Source organism: Periophthalmus magnuspinnatus, chromosome 17 (genome assembly GCF_009829125.3).
Source record: "Periophthalmus magnuspinnatus isolate fPerMag1 chromosome 17, fPerMag1.2.pri, whole genome shotgun sequence".
Classification (NCBI taxonomy): domain Eukaryota; kingdom Metazoa; phylum Chordata; class Actinopteri; order Gobiiformes; family Gobiidae; genus Periophthalmus; species Periophthalmus magnuspinnatus.
Window position 1 is genome coordinate 24,376,867 of NC_047142.1, and position 16,405 is coordinate 24,393,271.

The 16,405-nt window shown below is 38.7% G+C and overlaps 1 protein-coding gene across 1 annotated transcript; it reads right to left on the reverse strand.

Annotated features, from left to right (window-relative positions):
• Positions 1–5,185: 5,185 nt before the first annotated feature.
• On the reverse strand, positions 5,186–10,081 carry LOC117385640 (kidney mitochondrial carrier protein 1). Its single transcript, XM_033982941.2, has 9 exons — positions 9,814–10,081; positions 9,585–9,732; positions 9,246–9,340; positions 8,847–8,932; positions 8,063–8,158; positions 7,825–7,949; positions 6,957–7,080; positions 6,647–6,727; positions 5,186–6,208 (listed from the first exon to the last, which is right to left on the reverse strand). The coding sequence occupies exons 1-9, from the start codon at positions 9,875–9,877 to the stop codon at positions 6,167–6,169; spliced, it is 861 nt and encodes a 286-aa protein (XP_033838832.1). The 5' UTR covers positions 9,878–10,081; the 3' UTR covers positions 5,186–6,166.
• Positions 10,082–16,405: the final 6,324 nt, after the last annotated feature.

A 16,405-nucleotide genomic window follows, 5' to 3' on the forward strand; every position in this document is an offset into this window, starting at 1 on the left:
ATTTATGTTAAGTTGTTGTTTATTTATGTTCAGTTTTTTATTATTGTGGGTCATTTTAGTCAGGATTCAGTGATTGTAATTCTAAACATGACCTATAAAGTCAATAGATAAGACTGGGATCAACGATGTGTTTTGAAGTTGTTTTCTTCACTTTTATTTGCACAAAGAACTACAACTTGACAATTAAATCTTAAATGGATGTCAGGAAGTGGTTTTTGACAGATGTCCAGCAGTGACCCCAGATACCCCATAACCTTGTTCCTTCTGTTACAATATCTCAACATTATTGTGCCATTATATATAAACTATGTAGAATGGATATCAAAATTACCATTTCTGACCTGGTGAAGATCACATAGATTGTTTTTTTTTTTTTTTTTATGCCAGATGCCTTTCCAGATGCTGCCCATCTCATTTTGCACATGCTGGTGTGGCACCCCTTGTAGCTGAATTGCATTTTTATTAATAAGGTAACATATATTTGTATTTGTATCTAAATGTTCCAGAATAAATGTAGATCTGCTATGCTATAATAGGGAGACTGTTTAGACTGTGTTAATATGAATTTTAAGTGAAATTCATTGTAGCCATTTCACAATATTCCACAATAGTCCAATACGGTCCATATTTTTCCATTTATTATTAACTCTATAGACTCTAAAATAGATCATATTTTGCTGAGCTCGTATTGTCAGAATCTCCTCCGTGGATGTTTTTCCAACCCCAGATTTATCCCATGACCTTTACACTTACCGAACAATACAATAAAAATAAACCATCATCTTCATGCTGTGTGTTTTTCTATTTCCAATATTTGCTGGCATGTGGCTTGACACACCAAACCACACTTCTGTTTCTCTACGATATACAGTATTCTCCAGTCAAACCATGCCAGGCCTGATAAACCTTGGTCTCCCAGCCCATTAGCGTCCTGACTGCTTGGCGTGGCTGTCTCGGAGGTTTCATATGGATGCTAATTGGAGCACAGCGGTGAATCAGGACAGCCGTTGCATCCCTCTCTTCTTGTCATCTCCTATTCTCTTTCTTCAGGCTCGTGCAGTTTCAGCTTCCACCTCAGCAACGATAACTTCCAATAAAGTTTCCTCCTCATCTCCACACTGACTCCATGTTACATCTCTTTTCTAGCTTGATTTTTACAACTCCTCTCATATTTGGTTATTGTCCCATGAAATTGTGTTCTTTGAGCCCTTATTCAATAATCTGCTTAAAATTGATTAAGTTACTACAGGCAACATATATGGCAAATTGAAGGTGTTGTATCTATTTTGAATCATGAATGAAGAACATGTTTTAGTTTAAAATGTTAGCCCCCGAATTACTATTATTATATCATGACTATAGTTCAAACGTAGTAATACAATTATTAACTAGTCTAACTTCTATTGCTACTTCAAAGTGTCATTTATTAATCCAAACACTGGCTAATAAATGAGAAGGAAAATGTATGTGAAGTATATCTGGTGTTTATGCAGAGCCTCTCAGCAGAAATAGGTGTAGTTTAGCTATGGATACGCAAGAGCTTTGAGCCTGAAACTCCAGAGATTGGTGAATTGCATCCTAGTTGTCATATTTGATTAGTTGCGGTGCATTAAAAATGCATTAATGTGTGTCAGGGATGTAAAATATCAGGTAGAAGTATGCTGTCTGCCATTGGGTAAACATGTTTTTAGTATCAGACTAGATGCCTGAGTTTGTGAAATTAATGCAAGTTGTTACAGAAAATCTCACTAAGTTTAGATATTTAGCATTTTAGGCCAGTCAAGCTGGCACCAGTACTGCTGCTATCTGTTTTGCATTTTGTGTTCTGCATTCTACCAAACCTCCCAACTGTCACATTAAAACAAAATAACACCACATCAGCTCCACCTTCTTTGCTCAGAAATGTTTGTCATTATGTAATTGTTTGGATAAACACGTGGCACATTTAAGACTTTCCTCTTACTAAGCATGAAACCATCAAAGACGCCAGTGCCCAACCACCATGTTCCTTTACCCACACAGTCACAGGCAGCTCCCTCATTAACATCCAGCTTTTGATAAGAAATAAATATTCAAATATTCAGCGGTATCACTTTCATTGGAGGCCTGATTTAAAATTCCTTGCCCTCAAGCAGAGAACTCACAGCATGCAAAATCTACACAAACAGTCTCTTTGGTGTGAGCTGGTGGCACTGGTGTCCTCCTACAACACTCTGGATGCCTAGTTTTACCCACTGTGCACAAATCTAGACAGGTTTTGGGAATATTGAAGGGTGTATTATGGTGCAAAGATACACGGAAAAATAAGAAAAGTACAGGGAAGCTACATAGAGCTAAGGTGAGACACTAAGTATACCTCACATTGGTATAACATTTACTGAAAGCAATTATACTTTTCTGAATCTAGAGTGTTGTGATGTTTAAGGTCTATAACTTATTTTGTCTTGTTCAGTTCCGGCTGTTTCCCTTTATATCACTGTATGTATGTATTTTGAAAGGCAGTTTGATGAGTGATAACAATGTTGCTCCAAGTTGCTTCTGCATTGTTTTTTATCTAATTGGGGGTGTAGTTGGGTAAGAATCATAGACTGTATATATAAAAGAACCATGTGGAAATGACTACTGTGACTCTTACAGTCTACACTCATTGTTGTAAGCAACAGTATCTTACAATTTTAAAGACATGCCATTACATTAAACATTACATCCTCATTTTATTATTCTTTACTTTCACTTATTTACCTACTTTATGTACCTCATCATTTTATCTTCTCTTTTTGCTGAGAGCCCAACTACTCTACTACCACTGTGCCCTCATTTAATTAGTTTTCTGCTCTTAGAGGTCTATCAGGTGCCAAATAAAGATAGAGCAAAGGCGTTATTTAAATAAGCCATGTTAGTCATGAAAAGCACTTACACTTTCAAACTTAACTTTGCCAAATAGTTCAAGTTCAGCGGAGTCAACATGTGGAACAAATGAAGCCTCACTTATCTCCTTCACCAGTCTGCGTTTTGGCCTGTTGTCATCTTAATAAAACAATGGAGCAGCATTACCAGCGGCTCATCCTTGTGATCCTCGCTCCCTGAGGTGACGGTCCCTATCCAGCGGTGTGTGAATGTAGGTCGACCGCACTCCTCTGCTGCTGCGTTGTTGTTGTTGTTGGTTAGTTTGCACTTGGATGTAATAAACAAGAGGTTGAAATGCATTTTGGGAAGTAATCTAGAACACAAATTTTGAGTTGAAAAAGTTTACTATATGGTTTCTCAAGCTGTGGAAATTGTACCACTGTTGCAGACCTCAACACAGTGCAGAAAATAAGCATGAGCTGAAGTACTTGAATTCTGAGAACATCTTAAGTTTAATAGTTCTGGCCATTTACATTTATGTACTTGTTGGACTTTGATTATTTTACCACTTCAAAATGTTTCAATACCAAAATTCTTATTTCAAGAGTAAATGTATTTTTCAAATTTAATGTTAAATGTGTGTCTAGCAAACAGCTACATATTTTATGTCACATAAAACCAAATTAGGTAGTCAAAATTACTAAAGTTTCAAATTAAGGATGGATTGATATTCAGTTTTTGCAGTGAAGGGCCAGTTCAGGGTTTATGGGGCCACAGTTTTCCAAAATTATATACAATGCCAGATGATCCACGACCATGGAAAAATCTTCTGACAAGAAAAAAAGACAGCAAATGATTGCGCTTCCATATTTCATAGTTATTTAATAGCTTAATAATAATTATATACAATGTATTTGAGCTAACATTTGCACTTTTCTACTAATTTCTGCTCAGACAAAAATGAACATTTGGCATTCTTTGGTTAGTCCTGGTTCAGGGCATGATTAAGTGGTTCAGACCTTGTAGAACCCTGGTTTAGCCCAGGTTCAACTGAGGTATGGTTTAGTCATAACTTTGTCCTTGTCTCAGTACGTGTTGTTGTAAACATTTGAGAACCACGGCCTTGCACCACTGTATTTTGTTTTGCAGAATACTTCAAATGTAAATCTCCACTTTGTCAGCTGTTTGTTGATAGGTCATACATTAACGGCTCCATTTTTCAGGCCTGTGCCGTCTTTTCCTCAGGTAATCTTTTAGATAGGTATTTTGAAATGCTAGTGAATATGTGGCCTGTAAACAATGAGTGTTGGCAGAAAGGAGAAATCATTCATTTTAGTCCAAACTATGTTCCCAAACATCTGTCAGAGCTGAAAATACTAATAAAAACAGTAGCTTTGCTGCTATATCTCAGCAGCAGTATTGAGCCAAAACAGATGACAATAGGTCTATGATTTTTTATATTGTCAGCATGCTGCAGTCTGCTCTAAATGGACCTCTGCTATAGATTTGTCTTCACGTCTACATTTTCTTTTGCCTTTCTATTTATCTGTCCATTGATTGTGTTGAGCTGGGACAAAAACATTTGAATGTGAGAAATGGCTGAGCAAACAGAAAGCAGAGAACAGGCCGTAGTTTGGTGCAGAGCCTTATCCCTCTGATACAAAAGCTCATTCTGATCTCTTCTCACACAATAGACCGGCCCTCTACACCCTCGGGCGCCACAAATAATACCCATAATGCAACGTGTCTGAGGGTGGCAGCCCCCTGGGTCATACTGGTCCAGCTTGTAGAGGGCTGTGCCAAAGTCATGATGCCAGGCAGAACTCAAAACCAACAGTGGTGCCAAACGCTGGTCCACTTTGCTCATTAGATTCTTTAATAAATCTTGTTGCTGCTGTATCACAGAATTTGAAAGTGCCTTTCAGAAAAGGATGAGAGCCATGTGTTATTGCTGTGCTCTGCGATGTGAAACTGCAAATAGATTTGATTTTGATGAAGTTAGTTGCTCTCTAAATAAATAACACTGAAGGTTTATTACAGCAGTGCTGTCCCTCGAGTTTACCAAATCTGCTCAAAACAGCCAAGACAGGGGAAAACAGGGATTTACCCCAAAATAAAAGAACGATTACATCTTAGATTCCTTTGAATTTTTCATAACTTAGTGGTTTGGGGATGCAGTGTTTGAAAGAAAACGAGTTTCAGAAACAACAACGTTGTGCTAGATTTATGCCCCAACAGTTTGAGAGTTGGGATTCAAGAGGCCATTTGGGATATACACAGGTTTTCAGCAACTCTAGCACCACAGCGCCACACTGTGGTAGCAAAGAAACACAACTGCTTAGGTGTTTCTCTTTAATTTTAAAAGCATACAGCAGCATTCACAAGTTTCACACAACACTTTGGCAGCATTTATGGTTTGCTTAAAGCCTGACACATGTTAACTGTAGTTAGTGAAAGCTCACAAAAGCATGTGCAAATACATATGCAATATATGCTTGGAGTGAACCACTGATTATTATGTGGCTTCAGGAGATAAAATGTCTGAAACACTTGTAGTAACATATTTAGCCCAGTGGCATTACCTTCACAGTAGTATAGACGTAATAAGCCTGTTGCATAACACACCAGTTTGTATTAGGTTGTCCCGACAGTATTAAGAGTAATAGATATCAGGGGGACCTAGGGGGCTGCACCCGCCCCAGCTGCCTTGGGTTTCATTTCTGCACACGCTGCTCTGTGGAATAAGGGACAACCAGCCGCACCACACAGTCTTCAGCCTTGTTCTATTACAGTACCTCAGTAGTCTTTGACTATATACCTGTGTCATTATAAATAATTGTCCAACTTCAGTTATTGTAAAAAAATATTTAAAAAATACTGAAACTCCACCACTATTATTAAACTCCTTCAACTTTTCTCAAAGGGAATGATAACAGCGATTGTCAGCTGCCATATAACATTCATAGTCCTTGACAACTTTGACCTAGTGGCCTTGAACACTCACTAAGGCACTTAAAACAAACAAATGCACTTTTATGGGTATGTTAACACCGCTTTAGGCTGAAATATAAAGGTTAGGTCAAATTTCAGTGACTGGTGTAAAGTAGCCTTTGGATGAGCTAGCACACTGTACTGTGCTGCATGCATTTGGTGTGCAACTGGCATTTTCACACTCGCCACAGGCTTAAAAATATGTGCAACTCAAGCAGGAGTCAAAGTCCATTGCAGAGTGGGCTTCACAAACCCAGGATTCAGTTGTTCCTTGGTCCTTTCTGCTCGTCCAAAAGTTTTGTTCTTTCCCTTTGCCTTGTTTTTCAGTTCACACATCGATCTTCTTGAGCTGTTCATAAGTGAGGAAAAACTGTAGCCCAGGTTAAGGAAATTTTAATACAGACTGAAAAGCTTTTGTCGACTTTAGCCCAAAGCTCCTGTTGTTACAACTTCCCTGTGACCTTTGCGTTCTCCACAGCTCCTGGCAAGTCCATAATCCAGTTATATTTTTAGGCTGTATGAGAACTGACCAACTCACTATAACTTTATCACTCCATCTTTGAGCAGATCTGGGTCTTTGAGCCTCTCCTGCTTTCTCAACACTACAACACTGATGTGGACCCTTAAAGCTAACACTCCTACTTTCTCAGGGCAACAAGCTCTGGCAGCGTAACACAGTTTAACAATGCAACACTAGTGTCTGGGTTCAATATTTGATCATAAAAAAATTTACAAGTTTCCATCTGAATTCTCCTTCATCAGTTCTAATGCATAGTATGTAAACACCAGTCAGATAGCAGAAGGATACAATGATGTTCCATGGTCCCAGTCGTAGCCAGTTGGGAAAGAACCCCTTATAGAGAGCCATAAAACCCTCAGAGCGCCACGTCTGAAAATAAACATGAATTTAATCCACTAATATCTTATATGCTCAGTATCTGAAATATTAGTACTAATATTACCATAGTATTATGGTAAGTTATAATTAAGACAACTTCACTTCACTCAATGCCCATAAAAGGTTTTTTTGTTTTAATTTTTTTAAAGAGACTTTGGCAAAAAGACTTTCTGCGCTGTGTTAGAATTCATCTTATATTAACATTGCCATAAGAACCAACCTGCAGTAGACAGTCCACAGTGCCCTTATACAGAGCTCCTCCTTTTTGGTTCATCATTCGCGTTCGTACCACGTCCACTGGGTTAGAGGCGAGTGCTCCAGCCAGACCACATGTAAAACTTGACCTAAGAAGAGAGGTTAAAGAAGTTTTGCAAATGCTTCTGTATGTTTTTGCATCAAGGAAAAAGAAAATAACAAACTTTTAGATGTTATTGCTATAAGTTAATGCTCTTAACTGCTTTGTGTTGTGTTTGTGTTTCAGTGAAGAGATGGAAATTTATTCTGCAGCACCTTTAAATAAAATTTTGACCCAATCATAATTGAACAAAAACACAAATTCTTCTAAGGTCAGCACTTTTGCTATATTTAAATAAGCTTCAAACTGTTTTTAATGCAGCTTGCAGCAAAAATGGTTAAAACTGCTTTCTTGCATTTCCTCAAGCAAAGAAAGATGTGTTTTTTTATCCTCTCATTCAGCAGACACTGACCTTATATTTGTACACAACCATGCATTGCTCCAACAAAACATTTCTAGAAGCTGTTCCTAAAAACTATGCTTACAGAATATATATAATAAAATAATAAAAAGACACGCTTTCTTTACATAGGCAAAGATTTTTCTTATAGTAAGTAGTTGTGAGTCTTGTGACATCTGGATTCTGATATAGTTCAAAACATAAGATTAGTTTGTTATCAAAACATTTACTGCAAGGAGGTCTATAGAAGATAGCAGATAATAATAAAAGTCGGTTTATATTGAGAGGTTGGTGGTACTTAATAATTTCATGTAAATGCACTTTGGATTTTGTCCCTCTTTCCATTCAGATAGGGTGATGTGATGACAAAATAGAGGTTAAATGTCCACTTACACAAAGTGGGTGTAGACAGTGTCTCCCATGTAACCAGATAAGATCAGATGTTTCTTGGTGATGTCATAAACCGGCAGCTCGACCCCCACCACAATGGCTGCCCGTTGCGCTGTCAGAGAGACACCCTGGCACAAAGACAGGAACATCATAATATTTAGATACATACAGAAGTGGAAGGTTCAACTGTCAATACACTAATCACTAATAACAACTGTGTTTGTAGTTGTTATATGTATACCCTCCATAGTCCTCTTGTTCCCTCTTCTTGGTAGATGTTAATAAAGTTGCCCATCATACTGCCCTGGATCACTCTTCCTTGAGCCTGCATGCGTATCTGTAAAAAAACAATAACACTTATCGATGGAAGTCGTTTACTACACGTACAGCCACTAAGTAACTATGAAAAAATCAGTACTTGTATTTGAAATAAACAAATAAATAAAGAAAAGGGGCACGACCTGGAATGCAAGTGAGAGCAGTTTAGCCAGTATTTTGGCAATGGTGGAGTCCCAAATATTCTTTCACTTCATTCCGGGAACCACTCAAGTCTTGTTTATATGTCCTACAGTGAGAGCAGTGTGTGCAAGACGCAATGTTCCCAATGCTAGCCATGACATTTCATTATCTTCTAACCCACCCCCATGGCCCCCACATCATGACCTCATAGTGTCTTTATATTTAGCCTGTCATCTTAACAGCGTAGCAGGTTGAGCTTTGTATGACCTTTACTCTACACAGCATGCAACCAAAACAGCACATGCACAGACTGAGACTATCCAACTTTGACTGCATTTCTAACCTGCTTTAGTGAATGACAGACATGGTATCAAGCACTACTGAGTAATATCAAACACGTAATTTTATTATGTACTTATTAAGCTGCATGCTCAAAAACAAATTGTACCATTACGAGTAAAAATACTAGCAAACATTTTCTGTGAATATATGAATGGGTTTTGATGGTTTCTTGAAACATGGCAAGACATTACAGAAGCCATTTTGAGCATCATTTGTTAATTTACCTTGAGCACATCAGTGGGGTTGGCAATAGATGAGGATATAACTCCTGACAGGATCCCACACAATACATTTGTCAGCAATGTTTCATCTGAAACAGGAGATAAGCAAAAGGCTGTGAAATCAAATGCCAGCAAAAAGCATTTGCTGCTTTGCTTATGCAGTTTATATTGTTACTGGCAGTAAAATAATCATAAAATGGATTTTACTAAGGAATGTGATGCATATAGGTCAGCCAAACTGCAGTTATTTAAAAAATGTAAAACACTAAAAAGTAGGTCACTCAAAACAACTGTCTGAGGAACCCATGAAAATCAGGTTTAGGGAGTTGATGACTGATTCGGCAAATTAATAACTAAGTAAATGGGTACAATTGATTCATGTGTGGAGAAACTGCAACTTACCCTCAGGCCTCTCCACTAGTAGTCTTTTGAAACTCTGGTATGTGCCAATTTTGATGGTGCCATAGGAAGCCTGGCGAAGCATGGCAGGGGAAATTCTAAGACAGGAATGGCAAGTTAATAGTCAGCTGTTATGTCTAAAGAAAGCGCTGTAAGTTAGAAAAGACCCTCAGGCCTGATGCCTATTCCTCTGTGAGGCCCAACCCTCTAAGATAACAGCAGGGTTTAGGTGGGTGGACTGTGACTGCAGAAAAAATGGCGTGCAAAATATTATACTACTACAAAACGAAAATACAGAGACTCTACGCGCCTAAACCAAACGAAGCAAAGGCACACATTTACCCTGAATATAGAGCCCTAAGCCCCTCCTCTCTCCCTATCCGGGCTATGGCGTGGAGCATCCCTCTGTACCGGATTTCTTTATATTTACTGTCCCCGACTTGGCCTTGTACTTGAAGCCGCGTCTTGGCCAGGTCGATGGGAAATGTACCTGCAACATAACAAACAACAGCATTTAATTAAACCAGGTTTAATAGGGAAGCTCCTCACGGCGGCTCAGCTCATCACTCACCACATTCCGCTGTTACAGAGGCCAGTCCCCCGAAAACAAAAGGCTTCCAGTTCACCGTAGACATGCCCTCTGCTCTTCCACAAAATAGGTACGTAAAGTGCCCAGAGAGTCGGGCAATGGATAGTTGACAGAGATCCAAGCTAAACTCTGCAAACGTGATGCTACGAGGACATGCGACAAGATCACTACCGGTGAGAGACCGAAGACAACGCGTGCGCACGCCTCCACCGCCCGTCTACCTCAAGGAAGTACGCGCCTCTGCCCCTCCAACGTGAGGCCCCGCCTGCGCATCTCTTATTGGTCAAGGGGTTCTCTCTCCACGAGCTTTGACTCTGAACGACCCTCATAAATCTACAGACCCAGAGTTAACGCGAAACAGACGATGGATGCAGGTCAAACAGGCCCCTGACTGAGCTTGTCCTCTTGTGAACAGGGGACTGACTACTGCATTAATACAAACCTATCTCAAAGTAACCAATGTAAAATGTAAGAAAAGTTAAAGTCTGACACATGCCCAACTCAAAGTAGGCAGCATACACCTGATAAAACAATGTATGTGAACTGTACTTCATTGTAGAAACTCAATGTAATTCGTCTGGATATAGGTTTTTAATATGGTGCATTTTTGTTGGAACCAAGTTGGAGTTTTGGGGGTTTTTTTTTAGTCATCTAAACGTACACAACTCGTCCACTGGGAGGCGGTGCAGACTCATAGAATAAAAAAAGAGTTTCGTGTGCATGTAGTTGGAGGGTGTGTCCACTAGAGGTCAGTATAATGCCGTGGTGATGAACTGTCACGTTCGCACCTGGCACATTATTGACAAGCGCCTTTGTTCCACATGACCGGCATATATTGACTTGAAAAATGTATGTAAAACGTTACCCTATCAATATAATCCTAAAAATGTAACAAACGCGAGCCAGAACAGACATCACAGACATTACAACAGTGTTACTGCACATGTGAAAATAATATCCAACAGCAACAGGCCTCCCTAAAGATGTCACTGTACATTCAAGATCTATATATATATATATATATATATATATATATATATATATATATATATATATATATTTTTTTTTTTTTTTTTCTAAAATCTTGTCTCTTTCACTTTTTCCCAGCTTTTCACTTTTTCCCAGCTTTTGAAGGTAATTGTCTCCTTTTCTGACTGTAGGGCATTCATCCAAGGCATATTTATTATGATCATATCCTGCTAGTTGTATTGTTTGATTAATGGGTTGTCTATGGGTCAGTGACCTCAGCATTGCGATCAGTACATTATAAACGACCAAGGAGAAAGAACCATTGTGTGTGTGGCCGTGCACAACAGTAAGTATTGTCCATGAGCCAGTATGCACACAGAATTGACAAACGGAAACAAATGAATGGAAATATAGCTGGTTTATCTGATACCAATAAGCAAAGGGAAGTGTGGGGTGCCTAAAATGGCTGCATTTAATGTGGCGATTTGTCAAACAGAGCTGCTGGAGAACAGCTTTGTGATAATGGAGGACAGGGAATATACTATATCTCTGCTTGCGGTTATGAAGAAAATATAAAACGTTATTTGGAAGTCAGTGTAAAGCCTTTTGTTATTTGTACACTGAATAGCATGAAACCATCGTAAACACTAATCTGTCATTGTCCTTGTAACCACAACACACAAATAACGCCACTATAGGATCCAGTGGTTGTTTAGGATGAGATATCTTATTCATTATTGATATGAACATGTATTATCAGCTGTCAATCTGAGTGATCAAAAGAACATGTCATGAAGCATCACTGTTCCGTAAACAGCAGTATACGTATATTTACATATACTTCTGTTTAAGGTATGACATTAATTTACAGTGACATGATGAGATATGTAACTAGAAAGTGAGCAGTTACATAACATTGTGTTGACTGTCAAATCTCTGTTGCATATACCAGATTATGAATCATCCAAAGCTCTGTTGGAGTTTAAGGCTAAATGTGGCCTATAGAAAGTCACGGTGGATTTAAAAAATAACCAGCTAATTCGCGCTGGGGGTTTATACCACCCACACATGTCCCCAGTATAAGCTCACATGCAGTCATAGTTGCATTTCTCCTTTATTTTTCCCATTTGAATACTTCTTTTTGGAGAAAATGCCCTGAGAAAATAATTTACTTCCTGTTACCACCAAAATAATGTAGTTATAATAGGTCTTTGTACAGTTGTATTAATGCTTTTAAAATGTGAAGTCAGTGGAACCATCATCGTTATGGTAATTGTCTCAATGAAAATAGTGACTATAGTAAAGAGCATCATCCCACTAAATCTAACTATTCCTTGGTTGAGTACTTTTACTTCATCCTGAGGGCAGCACTGAACTTAATGGGAAGCGAAAGCCTGTCCACTATGGTTAGTATGTGTGTGTTTGCTTGTCCTACTTGTTTACCATGGCCTCTTTCACTGCTCCTCACAGCCTCCAGTCTAAACCCCCCTCGTCTCTTCTTAGACGATGAATGTGACAAGCTCCATCCTGATTGGTCCAGAGTAAACCAGGGCTGGACCTTCAACCAATCAGAATGAAAGACATTCTCAAAAGGTTAGCCCCCCTCACCACATAGTGACGTAAAATTATGATTTATAACACCCACATTCTTACATATGCTCTGAATATGATATGACCATATAAGGAAGGGTTATGCAGTAAAACGTCACAGAAATCCCCATGTGATTCCAGCAGGTTGTGTGCTTATAGAAGTAGGAGTCCTGAAAATCCACCTGCCTCCTTGACTCGTCCTATTTTTCCAATGGCGATGCCTTGTCAGCAGGTCTCTCCACCAAGGCAATGTACAACACCAACAGTTGAAGGTTACACTGTGATGAAAAACTAAAGAAAAGTACAAAATAGCAAAGCTTTCAGGTTTTCCAAGGACTTATTATTGAACAACCTTGAGAAAAGTGTAGTTTATGTGTGATTATGTTGGACAGACAAATTCCCCACATTTCTTTTTGAGATTTGTTACATTTCTTTGATAATGTAACTAAAGAGATAATTTACTGCTATGAGAAGAAGTGACAGTGTGTATTGTGTAGTATACTTTTACAACAGTTTTAATAGTGGCATGTTTATAACTGAAATGATTGGGAGGAGAATGCTAAACTTTTTTAACTCCTATGTAAAATTATGTTTGAGGAAGCCTAAAATAATCAAAATAGGCTTTTTAAATGGTTTAGTATTTCTTAAACTGCATTAAACAAAAAATGTATGGTAAACAAACATAAGAAGATATTGAAGATTCCTATATCTCCTTGGGATGCCTGTGAGTATATTTATAATAATCAGTATGATTCTGTTACTCCTTTTAGCACTGTATTTAGTGCCATTAGCCCTACGCATGTCCTCTTCCTCTACAATCCTTCACTGTGCTCGCTAATAGCCTGGATTAGTGTCTGTTTTAATAGACCTATCCATCTGCTCTGTTTATGCACGACTCTCTCACTCTCACTCTCTCCTCCAGCGTCGTTTCTCCTCATGGGCAATTACACAAACAAATGCAGTTTGTTTTAGTCTGACTGCACAGAAATGAATGGATTTCTCACATCATTACATTTGAAGTTAAGGTCAGTTATTGTATTTTATAATTGCAGAAAAAGGTAAAGTCACTTCCTTTGGTTTGCTCAACACATTAGCCATGTAAATTCATGCAAATGCTTGCCACAGAGCAAGGCTCTGATTGGACAGTCTCTTTAAAGCGCTTTAAATCTAAATTTGTATAACTTGACAGGCGCAGAGGGGGAACACAGAGCAACGGCTAGTTGTAAAATGACGTTTCCAGATCGAGAGGCGTCAGAGATGCGTTAGACGCCTGCGGGTTCACACACGTGTGTATGGAGAATCCTTATGGAGGAGATTTTTATCATCAGCCAAGGCATTGTTTATATATATACACACACATATATATATATATATATATATATATATATATATATATATATATATATATATATATATATATATATATATATATATATATATATATATATATATATAAACAATGAATAAAAAAAGAATAAAACAAATTACAGGAAGAAGTGAAATGTAAAATGACAAATTTGACATGCTATTGAAATGTTTTCAAATAATTAATAGCACGACACTATCCCAACTTGCAGGCAGGACTCAAAATTTGCATGGTTGAATCTACCATGTGTACATGAATCATACTGAGGTCATTTCCCCACATTCAACTGCTACAACCTCATTATGAGTAGGGATAGGACGATATACGATAATATCGCTAATCGTGATCAGAAAGGTCCGCAATTGTTGGTTGTTTTTAATAATCGTGATCATCGCACATGATTATAATTGCCTTTACGTCACCAGACTGCCTCATGTTTCCGGTTTTAATTCAATGTTTACATGTCGGGGGGGCTTCTGTGGCTAGTGGGCAGGCAGTAGATCTGCATCGAGATAACACCACACATATATCCACCTCCACTCAAGAAGGTGAAGCCTGATGTGTGGAATTATTATGGCTCTGAAAAACAAGACCAACAAGGCGATGAGCTGCCAATCCGCAGCGCCTGCTGAAAAAAAGTTGCTCCGAGAGCAAACACGAGCAGCTTACGTGCACATTTCTGAGACATCCATCCTGCATTGTTTGACAAATTTGAGCCGAAAATATCCATCGTGAGTAACATACCACATGAAATAAATTATTAAATGTAGTTTGTGTTAGTTTGGATTTGTATGGCACGTGTTTGTGTTGACTTTGCTATCGCTAGGTTAGCGCTAGCTGAATAGCATTTTGCACAGCGGATGTCTGCGATGCTAACATATCGTTTTTTATATCCTTTTTCTGGGGGCTTTCTCAGGTTGGTTCATGTGTTTTTTTGCAGTCAAGAGTTATATAATTGACACATTTATTATTCATTTATTATTCATTCATTCTTAATTTCACTTGCATCAAAAAAAAAACACAAAAAAAACAATAAAGGTGATCGCTCAGACACCACACAAGTTGTATGTTAATTGATGGTGTAGTGACTTTTTTAAAAACAACTAAATTTCAATATTGTCCTATCCCTAGTCATGAGACAGAGCTCCCACAGATTCCTCTGGGATTCAAACATGTCCGACGCATTGTAACTATGACAGTACAGAGCTTTGACACTGTCCCCTTCATACCCCCGCCCCCTCCACACCCACTCCCCTTTGTCGTGTTTTCCCTTTGCTTGATTCCCTGGGGGCAGAATTCCTCTTATCTGAGCAAAGCAGATGCAGTCTGCCTGTGGATAATCCTCCACTGTGCTTTAACAGCACTAACACACTTTGGTGTTACTGATGATTTGGACTTTCTTTTATTTGAAAGACCACAATTTAATTTGTAGGTTGGCTCTAAATGGTACAACGGTAATTGCAACATAAAATATCAGGTGACAGTTCAGTGTCGGTTTATGTTAAACACCATTATTGATTTTCAGTATTTTGATTGTTGTTAAACTAGCCTTGAGTCTCCTATGTAAGACTCTTTTAGCATTTTCAAACATTTTGGAAAATCACTTTAATTAAAACTATGTACACTGGGAGATTTACAGCATATTGGAAAAGTGCATTGACTCAGGCTGAAATTAGTTTATGTTTTGAGTTTGTGAGAGGGTGCCGTGAGGTCTTAGAACACTGACTTCTGAAGCCAAACAATGGTGCTTATTTTAAAACAAAGGACTGCACAATACACGTTTGCTCTGCAATGAGGCAAAGGAACTTTCAGAGTAGGAGTTGGTGAAAAGAGTAGCTAAGGACAACTCCAAAGCTTGATTTGTCTGTCCAATTTGAGTGAACTTCCTGTGGGGACTGGCCACCTGCTCAATGAAATGGCATAATTTCTCATAGGGCCTGCATCACGTGACCAATCACAGCTGTCACCTGCCTCTCAGGCCACATCTATTGGACGAGCCCCTGTCAGATCCATTTCCCGTCATCCCATGACGCACGAGCAGCCTTGTAGTGTGTCTATGTGAGACTCTGTTTCCAAAATAGAGGAAAAACTCCTCTGTGTAGTTGCCATAGTAACCACTGATTCACTGCATCTGGCAAATTATAGGGTGGTATTGAAGGGCGCGAGGGTGTGCGGTTGTGAAGCACTGTGGACCTCCTCTGCATACCAAACCGGGGTGCTCAGGTAAAAATGACAAGCAGAACTAAATGATCAATTGATATTTTTGCAGGCAGTCGATACCTCACTCCACACAGAGGTGAACGATGTGACGTCCATACACATAAACGTAGATGCTCACAGCATGGCTCATTAATGGTGATGATTAGAATATGAAATTGCAGGGCTGTTCCTGCTATGAAGCCTCGTGACTGTTGTGCTTGATCAGTCACAATACAGTCACATACAGTAAAGACATGTCACATGACCTTGACATCATCTTCCATCTTCATCAGCGACAAAGGCCCGGTGATGAATAATAATTTGATTGTCAGTTCAAATTATTCTGTTTTGTTTCTTGTTGCATTGCATTGCATTAAAGCAATTTTGAATTTGTTCCCTAACCAAGCATTAACACTTTTAATTAAACAGTATATACAAATGTGGGAGTTT

Bases quoted from the DNA above. Each gene is read 5' to 3' on its own strand.
- LOC117385640 (XM_033982941.2), bottom strand. From the start codon at position 9,877: ATGTCTACGGTGAACTGGAAGCCTTTTGTTTTCGGGGGACTGGCCTCT. The intron at 7,081-7,824 runs GTAAGTGGACAT...CTCTCTTCTTAG, and splicing joins ACTGTCTACACCCACTTTGT to GTCAAGTTTTACATGTGGTC. The intron at 6,728-6,956 runs GTTGGTTCTTAT...GTTTATTTTCAG, and splicing joins CTGTGGACTGTCTACTGCAG to ACGTGGCGCTCTGAGGGTTT.